This window comes from Vanessa tameamea, chromosome 5 (genome assembly GCF_037043105.1).
Source record: "Vanessa tameamea isolate UH-Manoa-2023 chromosome 5, ilVanTame1 primary haplotype, whole genome shotgun sequence".
Taxonomy (NCBI): Eukaryota; Metazoa; Arthropoda; class Insecta; order Lepidoptera; family Nymphalidae; genus Vanessa; species Vanessa tameamea.
The window spans coordinates 5,364,814-5,384,122 of record NC_087313.1 but is presented as its reverse complement, the minus strand read 5'-3'; the positions used below and the strand labels follow the sequence as shown (position 1 = coordinate 5,384,122).

Genomic DNA, 19,309 nt, shown 5'->3' with positions numbered 1-19,309 from the left:
TTACAATGCCACGACAGACGCAGAGATACACAAACATGTCAACCATATACTACCCCTACTTTTGAGGCGTAAAGTCACGCGAACGGAGTCGCAGGCACTAGCTAGTGGTAGAATAAAAATGTATGTTAACATTCAATAATAAAAAACTGAACAAGTTAAAAATATTTATTAGTAAATATAACAAATGATAGCATTTACAGTAAAGTTCAAAACTTAATCTGAAAGCAATCAGAAATATTATAAAAAAATAAATAATTAACTTTCAAAAATATTTACGGGTATCGCCAAGGATGGAAAAAAATAAATATTTAATTCGTTTTTAATCATATTTTTACGTACAAGTGAAAATATCCAGTAAAAATATGCTAATACAATCATTTTGGTTTTTAGAATTTTTACGTCGCTCGTTTATTGGTATATTTTTTAAACAAGTTTTTTTTAGACTCATGTGCAAATACATATATCATTTAAAATATAGGACTGTTTTGTCACCAGTACCAAAAAAACGACCGTCAGGATGAAACTAGTTTAAAATTAAATACAAAGACTTGACCACATATATGCATATTGAATGATAAAAAAAAAAAACTTGATAAAACAATACGCAACGAATGCCGTGTTATCTGTGTTTAGTTCGAATGAATAAAAAACATTTAATTTGAACAGACATCGTGAAATCAATACTCCAGAGAACATACAATATACACAATAGTGTCATGAGATACAATGTTTTACAAAATTAAATGAACATTACAAGCATTGTTTTTGAATATACATACAATAACATTACTCTCGATCGCAAAATGATATTAAGACTATAAATGTTTGAAATTAGCGCTCATAATATCGTAGTCGAATATTTGTTCGGATAATTTAAAACGAAACACCCATCGGCGTCTTTAATAAGCAGGAAATACAATTTTATCTCAATGACTTGCGCGAAGTCAAGGTGGACACCATTATTGGAGCAACCTCTTCCAATCCTAGTGTCACGACGCGCAACGAAATCGAAGAACGTCGCGCTGAAACAATATTATTTAGAAATTAACGTCATACTTTTCATCTATACTTAACATTATAAATTGCTCTTCAACGAACATACTTAACCGAATTTGATGAAATTTGCTATAAAGCTAGCTTGAACTCCCGAGAAGGACATAGAAAAGACAACTCTTTATGCCCTAACAACTGAGGATCGAGCCCTGAACACGATTGAAGCCCCGGACGACATTAAGTCGCCAAGTGTAATATTCTACTATATGCCTTATAAATTCAAAGTTGTCATACACCTTATATTGGAAAGAATCTTTAACTTTGGTGTAAAGAAATACAAACATACCTTGTTCACGTATGTCGTCAATCAACTGTAACAAAAATAAACCGTCAGTAGCTACACATAAACAATTTAAAAAAAAAGTTTAATTAAGGTAATACGGCATTTTAGTGAAATCATATCACCAGTACTGTTATGACAACCGAAGAGTCTCACCGCCTTCTCCTGCACCTTGGGCGCCAGCTGGCGGCGGAAGGCGGCCAGGCGGCGCGTGAACCCCGTGGCGATGCTGACGCCGCTCGCGCTGGACGTCGACGACGCCGAAAACACGCTCTCTGCAATTATTGTTATTCTTACATCTGTAAAGTTACCGATTAGTGTCAATTTAAAAAAAATATGCTTAGAGCCTGTACCTGCTTGATCCATCGTCGAGTCTTTCGCAAGGAATGTTCCATTATTTATTATCCTGTTCATACAAAACGAAATTAATAGCTTATTTTATTTAAGAAATACAATACATACACAACTCTTTCATTCGACGTACAAAAAAGGCAAATTTATACATATGAGTAGCGAGTGATTATCACTCGACGAAAACATAAACCTTCGAATGGTTCTAATACCCTTTCAAGTTGAGGCGTCAAGTTAATACTCGTATGTTTAATTATATATTCGTCAAGAATTTATTCTTACGATATTCGTTCGATAGAACTAAATGCAGCGACTCGAATTCGCTCAGCTGACGGGCTTCAGGCATTCCAGATTAACTAGACAACAGCACGCGTTAGGAATATAATATTGTCACATTAGCAAAAAGCAGTAGAAGCACCTCTGCACGAGCACAAGCAGGCGGCGCTGGTGCGCGGCCAGCAGGCGCTCGAGCTGCGCGGCGGCCAGCAGCGCGGCCAGGCGCGCGGCGGCCGTGGGCGCGGCGGCCGGCAGCTCGGCCAGCGCCTGCAGCGCGCCGTGCGCCGCCTCGCACCAGTCCCGCACGCACAGCGACATCTGCAGCGCACTCGTTCATCAAATTTACGTAGACACGATAACCGATAACTTTTCCGCCATGGAAACGTCTATTATTATTTTTAAAACCATATATATTAATTTAGTCTGAGATTAAAGTTCCTACTGAAGATAAATATTATGAAAAAATTTTTGTATGACTTGTTATTTCATAAGCCCCACCGCCAAGTACTCATTATTCGAATTTACTAGCACTGACGGTTCCATACCATCATACAATACTGAAACTTTTAACAGGTTTAATTTGTACTACAAAGTATTGGTTCTTGCCAAATTTCATGATCCTGGGCAAGGGCACTTGCCGTTTGAAATGAAATTTGGCCTGGACCTAGAATCAAAACCTATACTTGGTTACGTAGCCAGTGTTTTCCCTGTTATTATATATACTATTTACTATAGTTATTCCCTGTGCGAATGTATAAGAAGTGCGACATAAACGGCTTACGGCCATATCTTTTCATTGCGTAGAGATTTAATTTTTCACAGGTCCAAAGGACCGCAGACCGTTTAGTATTAATTTTACATTTATACCACAATGCGCACCTGAGAAAAAAAGGTCGTGACGAACAGACAGACAGATGGACAACGATGTGATCGTATAAGTTTCTTTTTTCCTTTACCACAAAATGAATGATTTTATTATTGCCATAAACAGCTATACTCTATTCCAATAGGAATAGGAGAAAAGATAAACAAACAACTTTGACCTTGAATTGACATGACATTTTAGTTACACCAGTGAGGAGAAAATTATTGAGTGAATGGGTGAAGAATGCTAAGGAACGATATATTTTATTGGTTTTACGTAAATTTTTACTAAAATTTTTATAAAATTAACATTATCTAACTTTCTATATTATATTTCTAAATCATATTATAATCCTTATTATAACCAATTAAATAAATATATATTTAAAAAAAAATCTAAACTGTATGTTAAAACTAAAATAATATATTTTTTATCTGTATAAATGTATTCATTCTCCATTCGTTTAGCGAACATCCTTAGTGAGGCCTCCATTTTAATTGTTCGTTCATCGAAAAATGGCGTTTTGAATGTCGGCAAAACTGTTTTCGTTACTTTGAAAGTCAAATTTAAGTGGATTTACGTAGTTAAGTGAAATATTGTTATATTAAAAGTGAAGATATATTAATCAAGAACTGTTTGTAGTAAATCATAAAGCGGACTTATCAACAAAACACTCGTGATATTGAAAAGTACGGTTTGTTTTGTTTCTTTCCTATTCCCATTGGAATAGAGTATACGTCTTATAGACACGTGTGTCACTTAGAAATAATTATAAATCAAATGTGAATGTAAATTTTAATAAAAACCTGAAATATTCGCCACTCGTCAACTCCCTCTATGAGTTTCTTGGCGCGACGCGCATTATTCTGCACGATTTCGTGCGCCTTCTGCAAGCGACTCTCTTGCTTCTCGAGTCTATCTTTCATGCTGTCTAACTCGTTTTCACACTCTAATCTGCGATACAAGAAATGTCAATTTTATTTTTATTGGTTTTATTGATTACACTGGCATCTATTTTGAATCAACAAAAGTAGCCGTACATAATTGACATAATACGTAATCTGATTAGTATTATAAGTACTGATTTTCTCGTCTTTCATATTATTAGAACAGTCTACATTGTAAGCAGGTAGTTGGTTTACATTTAATTTAAACTTCAATCAACAAGAGACACATAATAATTGAATCAATACATTTAAAAACAATTACAAATACAAAATACAAGAGAAGTTGTACAGGGGCATTTGTGTATAAGAGAAAGCAATCTCCTCGAGACAATCTTTCACGCTAGGACTCGACAGGGTAGAAACGATTTGGAAGTGTCCAGATTAAGCCCGATTAATATTGAATCTTATATAGTAATCATTGAAAAGTCAATTTTTTTACAATAACAACTTGTAAATTTCCCCTGCTGGGCTAAGGTCCCCTCTTTCTTTGAGGAGAAGGTTTGGAGCATAATCCACCACGCTGCTCCAATGCGGGTTGGTGGAATACACATGTGGCAGAATTTCATTGAAATTAGACACATGCAGGTTTCCTCACGATGTTTTCCTTCACCGCCGAGCACGAGACGAATTATAAACACAAATTAAACACATGAAAATTCAGTTGTGCTTGCCCAGGTTTGAACCCGAAATCATCGGTTAAGATGCACGTGTTCCAGCCACTGGGCCATCTGGGCTCTTTAAGAAGTCCGTGTTCGAGACTAATTAAACTTTTCATTTGATTAAGTTAACTTTATTGAAACATTAGCAACTAACTAATAACTCACTCTCTGACTGTTAACTGTTTGTATTTATCAGTGATCATCGTGAGCTTCGAACTGTTTTCATTTAAAACCTGTTCAACTGCAGCGACGTTGGCGTTCAGTTCCTTCAACTCATCCCGTTTAGTGTAGTATTGCTTCGTCAACTCCGAGACCTCTTCCATTTCAGGCGCTGGTAAGTCATGGATACAGTATAAATCAAAAATGTTTAACAAATATTAACATAACATAACAAAACAAAGGAATATAAGAAAAATATGAAATAATTTCCGGAGAAAACTTATAGGGCGTGGCAACTGACTGTCGTCGTCGAGCGGCGCGATGCGGTGCAGGAAGTGCGCGTGCGCGGCGTGCAGCACGCGCAGCGTGGCCTCCAGCGCCGACACGTCGCGCTCGCGCCGCGAGATGTCGGCGTCCAGCGCCGCGCCGCGCGCGCGCAGCTCCGCGCGCTCCGCCGCGAACTGCGCCGCGCGCCGGGGCGGGTCAGTGCGCGTGTGCGCGATAGGTTTAACAGTATCGAAACGTCGCCCAGATATTTAAGTAGGCACGTTCGCCATTGAAACCCGCGGTAAAATACAATAATTTACGTCCTTATCAATAATTATCAATGATGAGAAGGATTCTAGCAATTTTAAAGACGCGTCTGTATACAGACAAAAAATACTTTTTATTTCTAAGCCTGGTACCAGCGAGTTATTTAAATGAGTTGTACTATAAGTGAAGGTAACCTTTATTTTGAAGAATGTCACGGAGAGCTCTTGACCCGCTTCATCTTTTCCTAAAGAAGCAATGAAGATGTCGTATCTGTAATATAAAGTATACATCTTCATCACCTTCATCATTCATAAAAGTCCTTCTACGAGAAATGCAAATAAAGTGAACACAAATTACAAGAAGAGTGTACTTTGGAACAAATATTGTGCGTTGGAAAACAATGGAAAAAACGTTTCGCACTTTACACGATTGTTCACCAAAAGTACTTTAGTCCTAAAAAATAATTGCAAATTTAAGTTTGTCACAAACGATTAGTGAATGTGAAAGTGATCAATGAAAGTAAATGGCATTTCTAAAGGTTAAAATTAGCGGGGCAAACTACTGCTTTTCTATAAAATATGGTTATTATTTAGACAATATCGCTTCTAATTACTCCATACATTCCATACTGCTAAATGTCGCCGACACGAATGGCCAAATATGTAGTGGACACGAAAATTTAAACTAATTTTATAAATCTATCCCACTTGCACTGAGGATATATTACCCGAACAGACCCCCTCGGCCTACCGTTTGACGAGCTGCAGCACGCGCTGCTGCCGCTCGCGGATCTCGCTGCGCAGGCGGCCGCAGTGCTCCAGCAGCGCGCGCCGCTGCACGCCGAACATGTCGCGGCGGGCACTGATCTCCACCAGCCGCTCGTTCATCGCCTGAAACGATATTTATTGGTATATTGAATATATATTGTATATTGCTACTGACGACTACTTCATGGAAGTTCGTGTGCCTCTAACTGGCTATTCAATAGTCAAACAATTCCTTCTCGGTAGAAATATAAACGAGTGTCTCTGTTTATGGTAGGGAGTGAAAAAAAGAAACTATTCCACTCGATAGCGAAAGCGGTCGCTTCTGGCCAAGAACATTGGTATCTATCATCATCAGACCGCGGTGAGGCAAAAGGATCTGTTAGAGGGGCTGACCGCGTCGAGCTGCAGGCGCTGCTTGTCGAGCGTGAAAGCGGCGTCCCCGAGCCCAGCGAGCGCGCGGGAGGCGTGCGCCACGCGCAGGCGCATGAGAGCCTCCTCCACCCGCTGGCGGCGCCACACGTCGCGGGAGGCGCGCACCTCCTTCTCGCCGCCCTCCACGTTCAGCATCGAGGTCTTTAAGCGACTTTGCTGAAAAAACGAAAGGAAGAATTGTGATAGCATTGAAAGTATCTATTACAGCTGAGACACATTTAAACTATATAAGGAAGTCCTTCGTTTAATATTTGGTAACCACAAATGAGGTTATATTTCTAAACATTAACATTGTTAAAATCTAGGGGCGTCCATATTCAGAAATAGTATTAACAGCTCTAAGTGGGGCAGACCGTGCCGGGTTTCCACACGAACGGGGGGTGACTTATTTCTCTAAATTTCTAAATTCTCATGGGGCGGCGGTACCAACGCGGCGTGCAGAGCGTGCCGGTGCTGCAGCTCGCGCGCCAGGCGCCGCATGTCGTCGTGCAGGCGCGCCGCGTGGCGCTCCAGCAGCGCCGCGCGCGCCGCGTGACGCGCCAGCACGTCCTTCAACCTGAAGGGATACTTTGGCTCACCATCTCAACGTCACCCACTCCGGGAGGGTGGCGTTAGGGGTTTGCCCCGTGACAGAGCCAACGGTACGCGCTCCGTCTCTCCGTGCCATGAATGAAAGATTTTTGTTACTAGTGTGTTCTATAAATTGTAAAATATTTAATATTGTTGTTACTCAACCGCATTCAGGCGACTGAGCGAGTTACGATCGAAGATATAAAAGTAATATCGTCGCTAAATAACAAATACCGAGGCACCTTCTTTTTAGTTATTAATAAAAACCAAAATAAAACATTAAATTTTTCGCTGAGTCATATAAAATCAATAGGATCACCCCAGCTCGGGGACCGACCTGTCTTCCCTGGCGGCGAGGTCTGCGGAACACTCGCGCTCGGCCTGCGCCCCCTCCATGTGAGACACTTGAGAGCCGATCGTCTCTACTTGATAGCACTGGAGACATGAACACAATTAATTGTATGTATTCTAAGTAATATAACATTTATTTTCCAGCAGTGAATATATAAAAATATATTTTTCTCCAAAAATAACAATACACGTACAAAATTGTCTGATCAAACGGTTTACGTACAATAGCGTAAAGTGATTCCTTTTGACTTTGCAAGTTTCTTTCGACGCCGCGCTGTTTCGTGTCCAGTTTGCTCATGACCGCCTTAGACGCTGCAGGATTAGTGGTTAGTGTGGCAGAAATGTTAGTGATGATACATCTTTGATTTAATTAGTTAAATAACTACAACCGTACCCATTATTAGCCATTCCATGATATACTGTACAAATCACAAGTCGAAATTATCGACCTTAAATAAACATCATAGCAACAGGGGAGCTAAAGTTCCTTCTAAAACAGTAATTTCAGAAATGCTTCCATTGTATAAACAGCATTGAAATTATAATATTAATATTCATAGAATAAAAAAAATTTTAATGTCAGCTAAGTTTTTCCATACTATAATTCTTCACCATATTTATGATAAAACGTCGCAGTGGTCTTTGTAATTACTTGCATAAGGTAAGCATAAATTACAGAATCTTATGTTTTGGACAAATGTAGGAGATACAATACTTAAGAGATCTTTTCTAATGTTAGAAAGATGATAAAAATGAATTCAAATACACGTATAATCGATTCTTACACTTGAGTTGCATGTGGAACAATTTCTCTTCATTCTTGAGGACCAGAAGCTTCTGTTGCTCGACGAAGGAGCAGTGCATGGCGCGTTGCTGGTTCACTGTCAATTGATTAGCAAATCGCTCCTCCTCCTAATGAATCAAACAAAGTAATTACATAATAAATTTATAGAAAAAAAAGTACGAAAGTAACACCGGCGACAAAAACGCTCAAAACTGAATAAAATCGCTTTGACCTTGAAATGCGATGAGAACATTATACCGTATTCCAACCATAACGGGAGCAAAGCAAAATAAACAACATTTGAGAGCAAATAGACGCGATATCATTGGCCGATTGAGATTCAGATTGAGTAATCTATGGTATTCACTATGGATTTGTGTAAAAATTGCGTTTTGAACGTCGACGAAACTGATATCGGAATTTTGGAATTAAAATTAAAGTGCATATAAGTCGATAAGCGTAATGGTTTTGTATTATAAATAAAGATCTATTGATCATAAACTTATAGGTGTGCACAATATAGTTGAGTTATTAGCAAATCTCATGAAATACGTAAATCTAAGGTTTGTTTATCTTTATTCCTATTTCGACAAGGATTGGCCAAAAGTAAACCGAAAACATTGAAGAACTTGGTGAGAGAACTGAATGAACGAATGAATGAGAGTAAAACGTCGCGCGGCCGGCAAACGAATAGAACGAGGGCAAGCAAACGCAATGACCACACTTACATTTAACATGTCCTCTAACTCTTTAGCCCGTTTCTCAGAACACTTCGATTTATCTGTGGAGTCCAAAAGCTTCTCTTTCAATTCCTTTATCTGTAACAAATTATTAATATTTAAATAAATATTAAAACAAATACTGGGTATGCAAAGACTTAGTAAACCATGTCTACCATAGTTTATAGAAGTATTTTATATAACATATCAGCAGTATATAATAGCAGAAATAGCCTTAGAAATAGACTATCCGGTTGGGCTGTAAGAACTGCAAACTCACCGCAGAGCACGTGCGTCAAATGTCAAAATGATAATAATCATAATACTTATGCGAAACATAAGTTAAGATACGAAATTAATTCTTAAAGAATCGCACGCAATCGCAAGAAGTTCATCCTGAAAGAACCGCCGGAGCCGAATCGGTACAGGGCCGAACCCCGCCCCGCGAAGTCGCCCCGCTACGGCAGCGTGATGGTCTCGAAATATCGTGCGCACTTCTGAGTGTTGCAGCGATGATTCACGACTGATGATGAGGAAAAATATAGCGAGGAAACCTGCGGGTGTCGAGTGAGATTCTATCACATGTAAATATGGATATATTATGTACAATGTGTGATAACATCCGCATTGGAAGAGTGTCTCTGCGGTGAGTTAGAGGGAGTACGTATACATTACTTTACCTTATTGTTGAGCGCGCTGAGTGCAACATCCCTCTTGTGTTGGTCGTCAAGGAACTGCCTGTTCTCCATGTGCAGTTTTTCCAATGCAATACGCATATTACTAAGCTCGCGCTGAAGACTTTGAACCTGAAAAAAAAAATGCTTTCAAAATAATATTCATAAACCCAATAATCAATCACTGTTTATTTAGGTTATCCAAATAAACACAAACATAACTAAATTTTTAAAACAAATTATTAAAAAAATAGAAGCATTTCAATAAAACCGCTTCCAACTGTCATATTTAGTCGTCGACGTCAAATTAACGGTCACACTCATAGTATCTTTCTATGAGAAATGTATGGGATGCTTAAGAGGACAGTCCTTGCGGAACGCCTAAATAGCGCTTACTATTTTCGAAATATCTTAAAACTGGAGCATTGATTATGGATGAAAAAAAACATTCAGTATCTTAAAAGATAGATCTCAAGTTTCACCGCATGATATTTATAAAATTTGTATTAATAACTCAGTAAATTCATCGTCAACATCACTCCAAACGCTGAAATCGACCTTTTCTATTAGCGTTTTTTAAGCTATTTAGCTGCTAGTTTATACATGTATTTTTGGTTAAATGGGGACACAAAAGTGTAAATAATAAGTTCACCGTGTTAAATTTCTATTATATCACATAATATTATAGTAATTTTTATTTAAATATTGCTTACTTTTTGGCATTCGTCGTCCATACTTTTTAGTATGGAGAAAATCATTTGACGGTTTTGACTTATTATTCGACATCGCTGTCAATAAATTTTCAGTCCCTCCCCAGATCTCAAGGTGGGAGCACGTCAGTTTTTATTTCGAGCCGAGTCTTATAATTTCGCGAATCGTCTACGCACACATAGACAAGTTAGCATAAGGGTGGGGCGCGAGTGTCGTGGGATGCAATTGTTAATTTTTACCTTTCAAGATTTATCGACTATTAGTCAAGTCACATATTATTAAGTTAGTTCTTTGATAAATAAATATTTTTGGAATACTTAATAAAAATTGAACGATTTTAATTGGCTTTTTAATTACCCTGTATGAATCTACCCCATGGCGTACGAATTTACCTCATTTACTGTACGAACGTACCCCTACCATACCAATACGTGGGGTACATTCGTACAATTATTTTATGTAGAAAAAAGCCTATAACCCTTTAACCTTTTGTCATAATAGTTTTGGACTTTTTTGTAACAAACTATAATATATTTGTTACACTTAAGCACATAAACTAGGTAAATACGACAATTAATCACATCGTAAAAAAATAAAATCTGAAAAGTGTACGAAGGGTAACTATGTTCCCCTAATGTCGAATTAAAAGTACAAAATTGTAAGGATGAACATAGTGAATACCCGAATGAACCTGAATGTAATGTAATTTTTGCACTATCCTGCTTATTTTTTTCTCTTAATACGAAATTTAAAACAAACGCCAACTCATACCCAAACTCATGTCGTTTAGTTCGTCTGCTTAATTCCTAATTATTTAAATGCTTAATTAAAATAGTGCATAGTGCTAAGCAAAAACGGTTGATATACATTCCATTTTGTACTGATGCTATACTTAGTTAGTACCTTTCATGACCAGATACCGTCAGCGGGCCGCCCCCCTGATTTTTGTGTAATATAAAATAATTTTAATTGACTTGTTTAACCAAGAAGATTTATGTCTTTAGTTTTTAGTTAATTAAAAAAAAACTGATTAATATTTACCTCCATTATTTTTGTTTATAAAATTTAAGTAAGTGATTATTTAATGTGTCTTAACGCCCTAATTCGTTATACCTACCAACCTTAAAATATCCAGAAAATAATAATTTAGTTAGAGGAGTAGAATCAATAAAAATCATAATGTATATGAGGCATCTTAATGCACTCTGACCACACCCTATGCTAACAAATAATTTATAATTGTGTTTGCGAGTGACAACCTTATAGCTAATACATTACTTATAAATAAATGTATTTTTATAAATCCTACGTTATGAACGCGCAATGAAAATTTAATTTATTCGTTGCAACGAAAACAAGCAACTAATTGTCTAGGGGGTGCGTACGATACACTGCACAATGCAAGTGTATTATTGGAAAGTACCTATGTGTGTGTTCTAAAATAAATTCCCACGCTGACAAACTATGCTCTTAAGGCGAAGGCGAGTGTGGCAGACCGTATCAGGCCGTAAGCGCTGATACGATTTAAAAATCGTTACAAATCAAACAAAAGATTAAAGGAGAAATAATTCTACGAAATCAAACTATCAAATATACAATGTACATAACGTATTATATGTACAGTACGTATAACATAACGAAATATTTTCGTAATAATATTCTTTTGAATAAACATTCTGTTATTTGATTATTGTGTTGGACGTGTGGGCGGCGGCGACTCGCCTCGCTGTCGAGACAGGCGTTCTGCTCGGCGACGTGCAGGTGCGCGCGCCGCAGCTGCGCGAGGCGCTGCGCGAGCGCGTCGCAGTCGCGCTGCGCGTCCGCGTTGTTGCCTCGTTGCTGATCGCAGAAGCCCTGCTGCTCGCGACACTGCTCCGCCAGAGTGTTCGCCTCCGTCTCTAGCACTGCGTAATCCTGCAAAAAATATATATATTTATTGATTAGTAATAGGCAACGACGAGGAAACGGCCACCGCCGCGCAGATATTACGATTGTAACAAACGAAAAATATTGCCGTCCATTGTGCTTGCAAATACACTGGTTACTCCAGCCGTAGAACAAATGACAAGTTACGCAGACGATATAAAAATATTTTATTATTTAATTTTTTAGATGACCCATTAGATAGGTTAATAATATAATTTATCAAAGTTTATCCGACTTCTAAATCTGACAATTCTGCAGCGAAGGAGTAAAACCAATATAAAATCTATACTAATATCATAAATGCGAAAGTTACTCTCTGTCTGTTGCTCTTTCTCAGCCAAACCATTGAACCGAATTCGTTGATATTTGGTATGAACCAAGCTTAAACCCTAAGGACGGACATAGGCTACTTTTTTATGCTTAATACTTAACGATCAATCCCTAAAACGCGAGAGGTAAAATATATGTACAGTCAGAATAAGAAAACCTTCGTCAGTTTTCAAATTAATTCCTTTATCAAGTCCTAAACTCTTAGTACCTTTTGAATCTAAAGCACTAAACAGATAACTGCATAATTATATAAAATTAAACTAACATAGTATGATAACTGGGTTCAAAATAGTGTAACATCTTTGGACTACGTCTAGTGTCATATCAACATAAAAACTTTTTTATGGCCTAATTTGTCAATACAAGATTGAAGTTAGATATGATATATTCTACTGAATTGTCAAAGCCTGTCATCGTCATATATTTTCTTGCAATATCTTTTAATCTTAGAAAAAAAACGTTTGTAATATTATTCGGCCGTTATTTTAAGTGACGGTTAATGTAATGACGTGACGTGTGATGAGTGGTTCCATCGCCACCGGGAAGTGGTGGTGATTCCTTGGCCTGCAAAAACGGCGGATAAACCCTATCGATAAATAATAACGATAGAACCAAAGCAGCTGTCGTAGAACATTGCCGAAGTGTCTGGAAGGGCTTCAGAGGAATCGAGATATACTCTCGCCTTGTTGGATCACTGCGACAGCGACTACAAGCTGTGATTGATACGAATGGCGGATATACTCGTTTTTAATAAAATAAATATTATTATTTACTACTTCCGACCTGTGGTTTCACCCGCGTTCCCGAGAGATTTTATGTTTTCCTAGGACAAAAAGTGTCCTATGTTATTCCAGTACATATTCTATCTGTGTGCCAAATTTTATCCAAATCCGTTCAGTAATTTTTACGTGAAAGAATAATAAACATACATCCTAGAGAAATCAGCCAGATCCATACACACAAACTTTCGCTGTCGCGTTTATAACATTAGTAGGAAGTAGGATTACTACTATGCACTCTCTTTTATAAGAGACGAGACAATGTCCTAATCTCCAATGCATTCACGAAGGGCTATGAGGTTTCGTGTAATTATCATCCCTATTGACGGCGACCGACAGCCAACTGGAACAATTAGAGGCTTACTAGATGCGAGTATATATTATTTTATTATAATAGCTTTTAAACGCTATTTTACTCTTTGCTAGGTGCGACTTATAATGACATTGCGACGCAATATGTCAGATCTTAAGGTGACGAATCTTTTCTTACCCCGTCTGTACAGACAATGGGATTGTTCATGGCAGTCTGCTTTGAAGGTAATAGCTAAGGTTTCCTACCTCTCTAATATGTCGTATATCTGTGTCTCGCTGGCGCAGGTTCTCTACAGCATTGGTCCACATCATCATCATTTGTTTCCTTTGCTCCATACCTTCCATGACCTGTATATACATTAAAATATTATGTAAATTTAAGTTAACTGTGTTTCAAAGTTAAATAAATAAAAAGAATATTCTCTTAAGTTCAATATAGCTGCAATTGTTGACTGTTTCAACAAATTAAATCTTTACATATGTTATATATTATAAATATTATCCTATGATTGTCTGTGTTTATAATAAACCTTTTTAATTAAACAATTGTAGAATAACTTGAACAGAAATAATATAATTTATTATAAAACTCTAAAAAATTAACAAATAGCAATAAATTAACAAGCTAGGAAATTTTATTTGATGTACTGACTTTAGTTCAAACATTGGGTTTGTAAATAGATTATAGGTCTATTCACTCACAAGGGTACTGACCTCTATATTAAAATAAATAATTTTGAATGAAATAAATTTAACAAATATAATCTAACTTGTTTGTGTGCTGATGTGAGCCTAATTGTGTCACATACAAATATCTAAATATCCAATAATACTAATGTAGGCCTATATAATAAAATGCAGAGGACCTTTGTGAGTGATATTTACTTATGAATTAAAATTACTACCAATGATATATTGAGTTATAATTTGTTTTGTATATATGATCCAATTAACTCATTCTTAATACTGGAGTTACTGGAATACATCAAAGTTAAGCCTAGAAAATATGCTCAGTAATGAGTTGTCGGTAAAAAGTCACTTACTCAAAGAAGTCTAGAATGCCCATGCCAGAAATTAACAAATGTTGCCAACAAGCAACAACAATTTTTTAGTCATCAACGTGTACAAAGTTATAATTTACCTGAACAGAAATTCTTTCACATGCCCTTTCTTCCGCACTAAGGTTGGACACCACTTGATTAAGGTGCTCTTGCAATTGGTCATGTTCTAATTTCAGTTTCTGTCTCTTTATCTCCAGAGCCTAGAAATTTAACAAAATAAAGATTTCAAATTATAATATATATATATATATATGATTGTTGGCATACATGTTCTTGCTAGCCTAGGACATAATGAAATGTTTGTGAGAGTGTACAATGTCTGGTGAACTAACTTCAGCTAAAAGCAGAGTACCACAATGTTGAAATTGGTATTTAAAATTTGTGTTCTAGTAGAATTTTAAATTTAGCTTTTCTATTACTTTAGCCTTTGAAAGGTCTTGTTTTGTAAACTGTTCTATGGCCGTGATGTCTCCAGAACTGCGTTCAAGGGCTGCCCTCCATTCTTGTAAAGCTCCCCGCTCACCACACACCTCACTTTTTAACGAATCAGCCTTTTTTAATAATCGTGTAATAGAATCTGAAATATATAGCAGTTTTGTTATTATTATTTTTATAATTTATTTATTATCTAATAAAGCAAAATAGATACACTATTTGGTATACAATACTAATAATAATTAATCTTGTTCCCATATTCTTTGTTAAAATGATGATATTTTACTTTGAACTTTATCCGTGCGAGAACTAATGGAACTGGTCTGTTTGTTGCAGTCGACTATATCTCGGTCTAATCTGTCAGCTTCATTGAGTGACAGCTGCCGTAACTTAACTTCTTGTTCCAGCTGTTGTTTGTGTGCAAAAAGTAAACGCTGAAATTTTAAATAAGTTAATTAATTGTTTACAATAACAATTCATAATTCCTAATATATGTATAAATCTAACAGTACTGTATAATATTTTGATGATGATAACTTACAGTATTTTCGTGGTACTCTGATTGAACGTGCTGCTTGTAGTTGTTCAGGTCTTCTCGTTTTTGGTTTTGTGCGATAAGGGCTTCTTTTAAGCGTTGTATCTCATTTTGCCTTTAAAGGTACCACTTTATTAAGTTTAATAATATTTATATACAATAATAACTATGAAAAAAATATGCATACATTTTACCTTTCGATTAAAAGAGTTTCGAAGTTTTGGTTATCAAGGCTTGCTAAAGGTATTCTTGTACCCTGATTCCACCCCAATTCTTCTAAGAGTTGGGCCATGTATCTAGGCACTTTTCCACTTTGTTCACTACTCATTTTTAGAGAAATTAATTAACTAATAGAAAAATAAAATTATTGCTATAACAATGTAACCATGGAATATTAGATCGAAGTTTATTAAAGTCAATAATTTTCGTTTCCTTGACAGATGTACCGCCATAATTCGAAAATTTCAAAACAAAGAAATAAAAAAATATGAAAATAAACAAATGTTCGCACAGATACAGAAAAACATTCTATCGAGGGCAGAGCTAAGATCGTAATATTTTACTTTGTCGGTTTTGTTCGTAAGCGTTCAATTAATTTCATATAATGATGCATTGCATGCATGCATATTGTTGTAAGTTCATTTTATTTATTTATTGTTTACTGAACGTTAGTCGAGTAGATTTATCCAATTTTATGACATAAATATTCTTATGTTTATATTTATTAGCTTATTCGACTATAAATACTAACAAAAAGTCTATTATTTTTTTAGGATTTCAATTATCGGCTAATCTAAAGTATTTTATTTGATTTTATATCAAATAATAAGACACATAGTTTAAATTTTTCTAATGTATTAATTTGGTTCAAAGTAAACAAAAGAGCAACATAGGTGATACTTAGTTTATTCTTACTTATAGTAACAAACTTTCTTCTTAACCTAGTTAGTATTAACCCGTATACAAATACGTAGTTATGCTCTATACTGAATTGTTTTATTTATGTGAAAATATAAACATTTAAATTCAATTTAAATATAATAAAAAACTAAACCATTATACATGGTGTCTCATTATAAAATAAGAATCATTCCAACACTTAATTCATGTATACACACAAAGTTTACGATGTAAAATTTCTTGAAATGCAGCCAAAAGAATAAGCACGCAATCCTCCAAAAATAACTCTCGGGCAGGTTAGTTTCACGCTAACGCTGTAACATATTGCTGATACCGGCTCTAATAAGTTTTTAGCAAATTAATAATATGAGTGCAGACGCTGCAACCTTACCTTGTCCTATATGTTTACACACGGGAGTTTTTGATAATGCGCAATCTCTTAAAGATCGACTCATCTTCGTATCAACTAATAAGATTCTGTGTCCAGTTTGTCAAGAAGAAGTATCGGGTTTAGATAAACTCACCATACATTTATTCAGTCATGTGAAGATTATATCTACACCCGGAAACGTGGAGAAAAGTATTTCGATTTCATCTAAAAATAAGGAAACGACATCAGATCAACAAAAGAAAATGAAACCTATATCCAAAAATAAAGCATCTTTGTCAACAGCGAATATACCAATGAAATATGTTAAGATTTATCCGAAGCTTCCAGTTTTAGCTTTAAGCACTATGCCAATTGTTGAAATATCTCCTAATACGGATTGTAATGTTAACAGTAACAAATCTCTGTTTATACCAAATGTTAAGACAGAAGCTACATTATTACAGACAACTAATAAATGCAATATTTGTGGGTTACAATTTGTAGATACTGACATACTACGGATGCACAAGTGCTTAATTCACAACATTGAGGACAATTCTCAACATACATTTACACGATATAATTGTCACCTATGTACTAAACATTTTAAGATGCGAGGATCTCTGATGGTGCATTTAAGAGTAGCTCATTATGGTTTTACATCTAATAATAGTTCAGAGTCCAGTGATAGTAAGGATAAAACAGAAGCAAGCAAAAACATTGCTATCGAAGATAAACCTATTGCGATTCATAGAGGTGATGGTAAACAATGGCAGTGCGAAGTATGCAGAAAATGCTTTACCACAAAATATTTTCTCAAGAAACATAAACGACTTCATACAGGTTAAAATTAATTGGTGTTAATTTGGGAGGTAAATTACTAACAAAACGTCCTTTCTCACACTTTAGAAATCACAGTTTCACATATTTAGCACTAATTTGTAATTGTCGAGTTAAATACTTATGACATGCTTTATTTACTTTAAATGAATATTTTGTATATACAACACAGTATTACGTGTTAAAAGAATATGTTTTATTATTTTCAGGTGAAACTCCTTACGCGTGTACTCAATGCAACAAAACCTTTACTTTTCAGCAATCTTACCACAAACATCTTTTGTATCATAATGATGAAAAACCTCATACATGCAATTTTTGTGGCCGAGCATTTAAGGAGCTTTCGACTTTACATAACCATCAACGAATTCATACTGGTGAAAAACCTTTTGCGTGTGAAACTTGTGGTGGGTCTTAAACTATAATATTTTAAGCAATAAAAATATATGTGTATCATTAATATATTACCTATTTAAAATACTTATGATACTGATAATTGTGGCAATAAATGACAATTTAAAATATATTTAATTAAACAAATAGACATGTTCTTATGATATTTATACTACTTAATACTAAAAATTACAGGGAAATGCTTTCGACAAAGGGTATCATATCTCGTTCATAGACGTATACATACAGGTGCTATGCCCTATAAATGTACAGCCTGTGAAAAAAGTTTTAGGTATAAAGTAAGTATACCAAATAATTGTATTTTAATGAAGGAGAAATTAATATTGTTTAATAAAAAAAATCATTACAATTTTAGGTATCTCAGCGAACTCACAAATGCTTAGTTCAACCACCAGGTACTGTTGTCAGAAAAGTTGGTGAACTCGTTGAAAAACTTAAAAAGAAACAGGAATCAGACGACAGTAATTTAAATAATAACGTAACAACTGAAAATTTATACGGGAATACTAAATTTGAAGTATCAGAAGTTAATGCTGAATTAGTGCGAACTGGAGCGAAATTGTCATTAGAAGATATGGAATCTGAAAATTTCACTATAATATCAGAAGCCTTTAATGAAAATCACACGCTTTGCTCTAATTACCCGACATCAGCGGCTAACGCCGATTCGAATGAAAAAAATTTAGAAGAACTGAGATCTAATATAGACGAATTTATTGATTCAGTGCCTTTAAATGATAAAAGTATACCATCCCCATCTGAGATTTTGAAAAATTTATGCTTATCTAACGATGAGGACTTTTTATGTTGATATAACAATGAAAATACAAACTACTATGCTATAAATAAAGTTTTTAATGACTCATGATATTATTTGTTAAAATAAAATAAATAAACGATATCAATTTTATGAGAATCTAATTGATTTTTCAACTTTACTTACACACTAGAAACTAAATTATTTAAAACCTGGGCATCTAATGGTTTGTTATAATTCTACTAATACTTCTACTAATTTGATTTTTATTATTAACTGTTGAGAATGTATGTTAAATACATACATTCTCGATAATATTATCGAGAATTTATGCATTGATTGCTATCAATGTATAACCTTTAAAACTTAAAGTTAATTATTATTTTTCGTCAGGACGTTAATATTGTTAATTTTTTTGATGTTTCTCTTTTACATGAAATCTTAGAATTATCAGATAATAAGAGTTTTCATAGTTTTAAGTTAATAAAATTGTGAACTAATAATATATAATAATGTAT

The 19,309-nt window shown here is 35.4% G+C and overlaps 2 protein-coding genes across 2 annotated transcripts; one reads left to right on the top strand and one right to left on the bottom strand.

Annotated features, from left to right (window-relative positions):
* Positions 1-288: 288 nt before the first annotated feature.
* LOC113392579 (coiled-coil domain-containing protein 39) lies at positions 289-16,056 on the bottom strand. The gene is made up of 23 exons (XM_064220932.1): positions 15,705-16,056; positions 15,517-15,625; positions 15,262-15,409; positions 14,960-15,117; positions 14,621-14,740; positions 13,726-13,827; positions 11,855-12,046; positions 9,428-9,553; positions 8,757-8,846; positions 8,030-8,156; positions 7,468-7,556; positions 7,231-7,328; positions 6,750-6,879; positions 6,285-6,479; positions 5,875-6,014; positions 5,319-5,394; positions 4,892-5,051; positions 4,597-4,762; positions 3,632-3,779; positions 2,103-2,278; positions 1,687-1,739; positions 1,465-1,608; positions 289-1,022 (listed from the first exon to the last, which is right to left on the bottom strand). The coding sequence occupies exons 1-23, from the start codon at positions 15,836-15,838 to the stop codon at positions 922-924; spliced, it is 2,982 nt and encodes a 993-aa protein (XP_064077002.1). The 5' UTR covers positions 15,839-16,056; the 3' UTR covers positions 289-921.
* A 641-nt stretch (positions 16,057-16,697) lies between these two features.
* LOC113392561 (zinc finger protein 250) lies at positions 16,698-18,955 on the top strand. Its single transcript, XM_026629054.2, has 4 exons — positions 16,698-17,623; positions 17,830-18,027; positions 18,209-18,312; positions 18,390-18,955. Exons 1-4 carry the CDS (start codon positions 16,777-16,779, stop codon positions 18,843-18,845), a joined length of 1,605 nt encoding a protein of 534 aa, XP_026484839.2. The 5' UTR covers positions 16,698-16,776; the 3' UTR covers positions 18,846-18,955.
* Positions 18,956-19,309: the final 354 nt, after the last annotated feature.

Bases quoted from the DNA above. Each gene is read 5' to 3' on its own strand.
- LOC113392561 (XM_026629054.2), top strand. From the start codon at position 16,777: ATGAGTGCAGACGCTGCAACCTTACCTTGTCCTATATGTTTACACACG. The intron at 18,028-18,208 runs GTGGGTCTTAAA...TAAAAATTACAG, and splicing joins TTTTGCGTGTGAAACTTGTG to GGAAATGCTTTCGACAAAGG. The intron at 18,313-18,389 runs GTAAGTATACCA...TTACAATTTTAG, and splicing joins AAAAAAGTTTTAGGTATAAA to GTATCTCAGCGAACTCACAA.
- LOC113392579 (XM_064220932.1), bottom strand. From the start codon at position 15,838: ATGAGTAGTGAACAAAGTGGAAAAGTGCCTAGATACATGGCCCAACTC. The intron at 15,626-15,704 runs GTAAAATGTATG...GTACCTTTAAAG, and splicing joins GAAACTCTTTTAATCGAAAG to GCAAAATGAGATACAACGCT. The intron at 1,023-1,464 runs GTACTGGTGATA...ATATTGTTTCAG, and splicing joins ACTCTTCGGTTGTCATAACA to CGCGACGTTCTTCGATTTCG.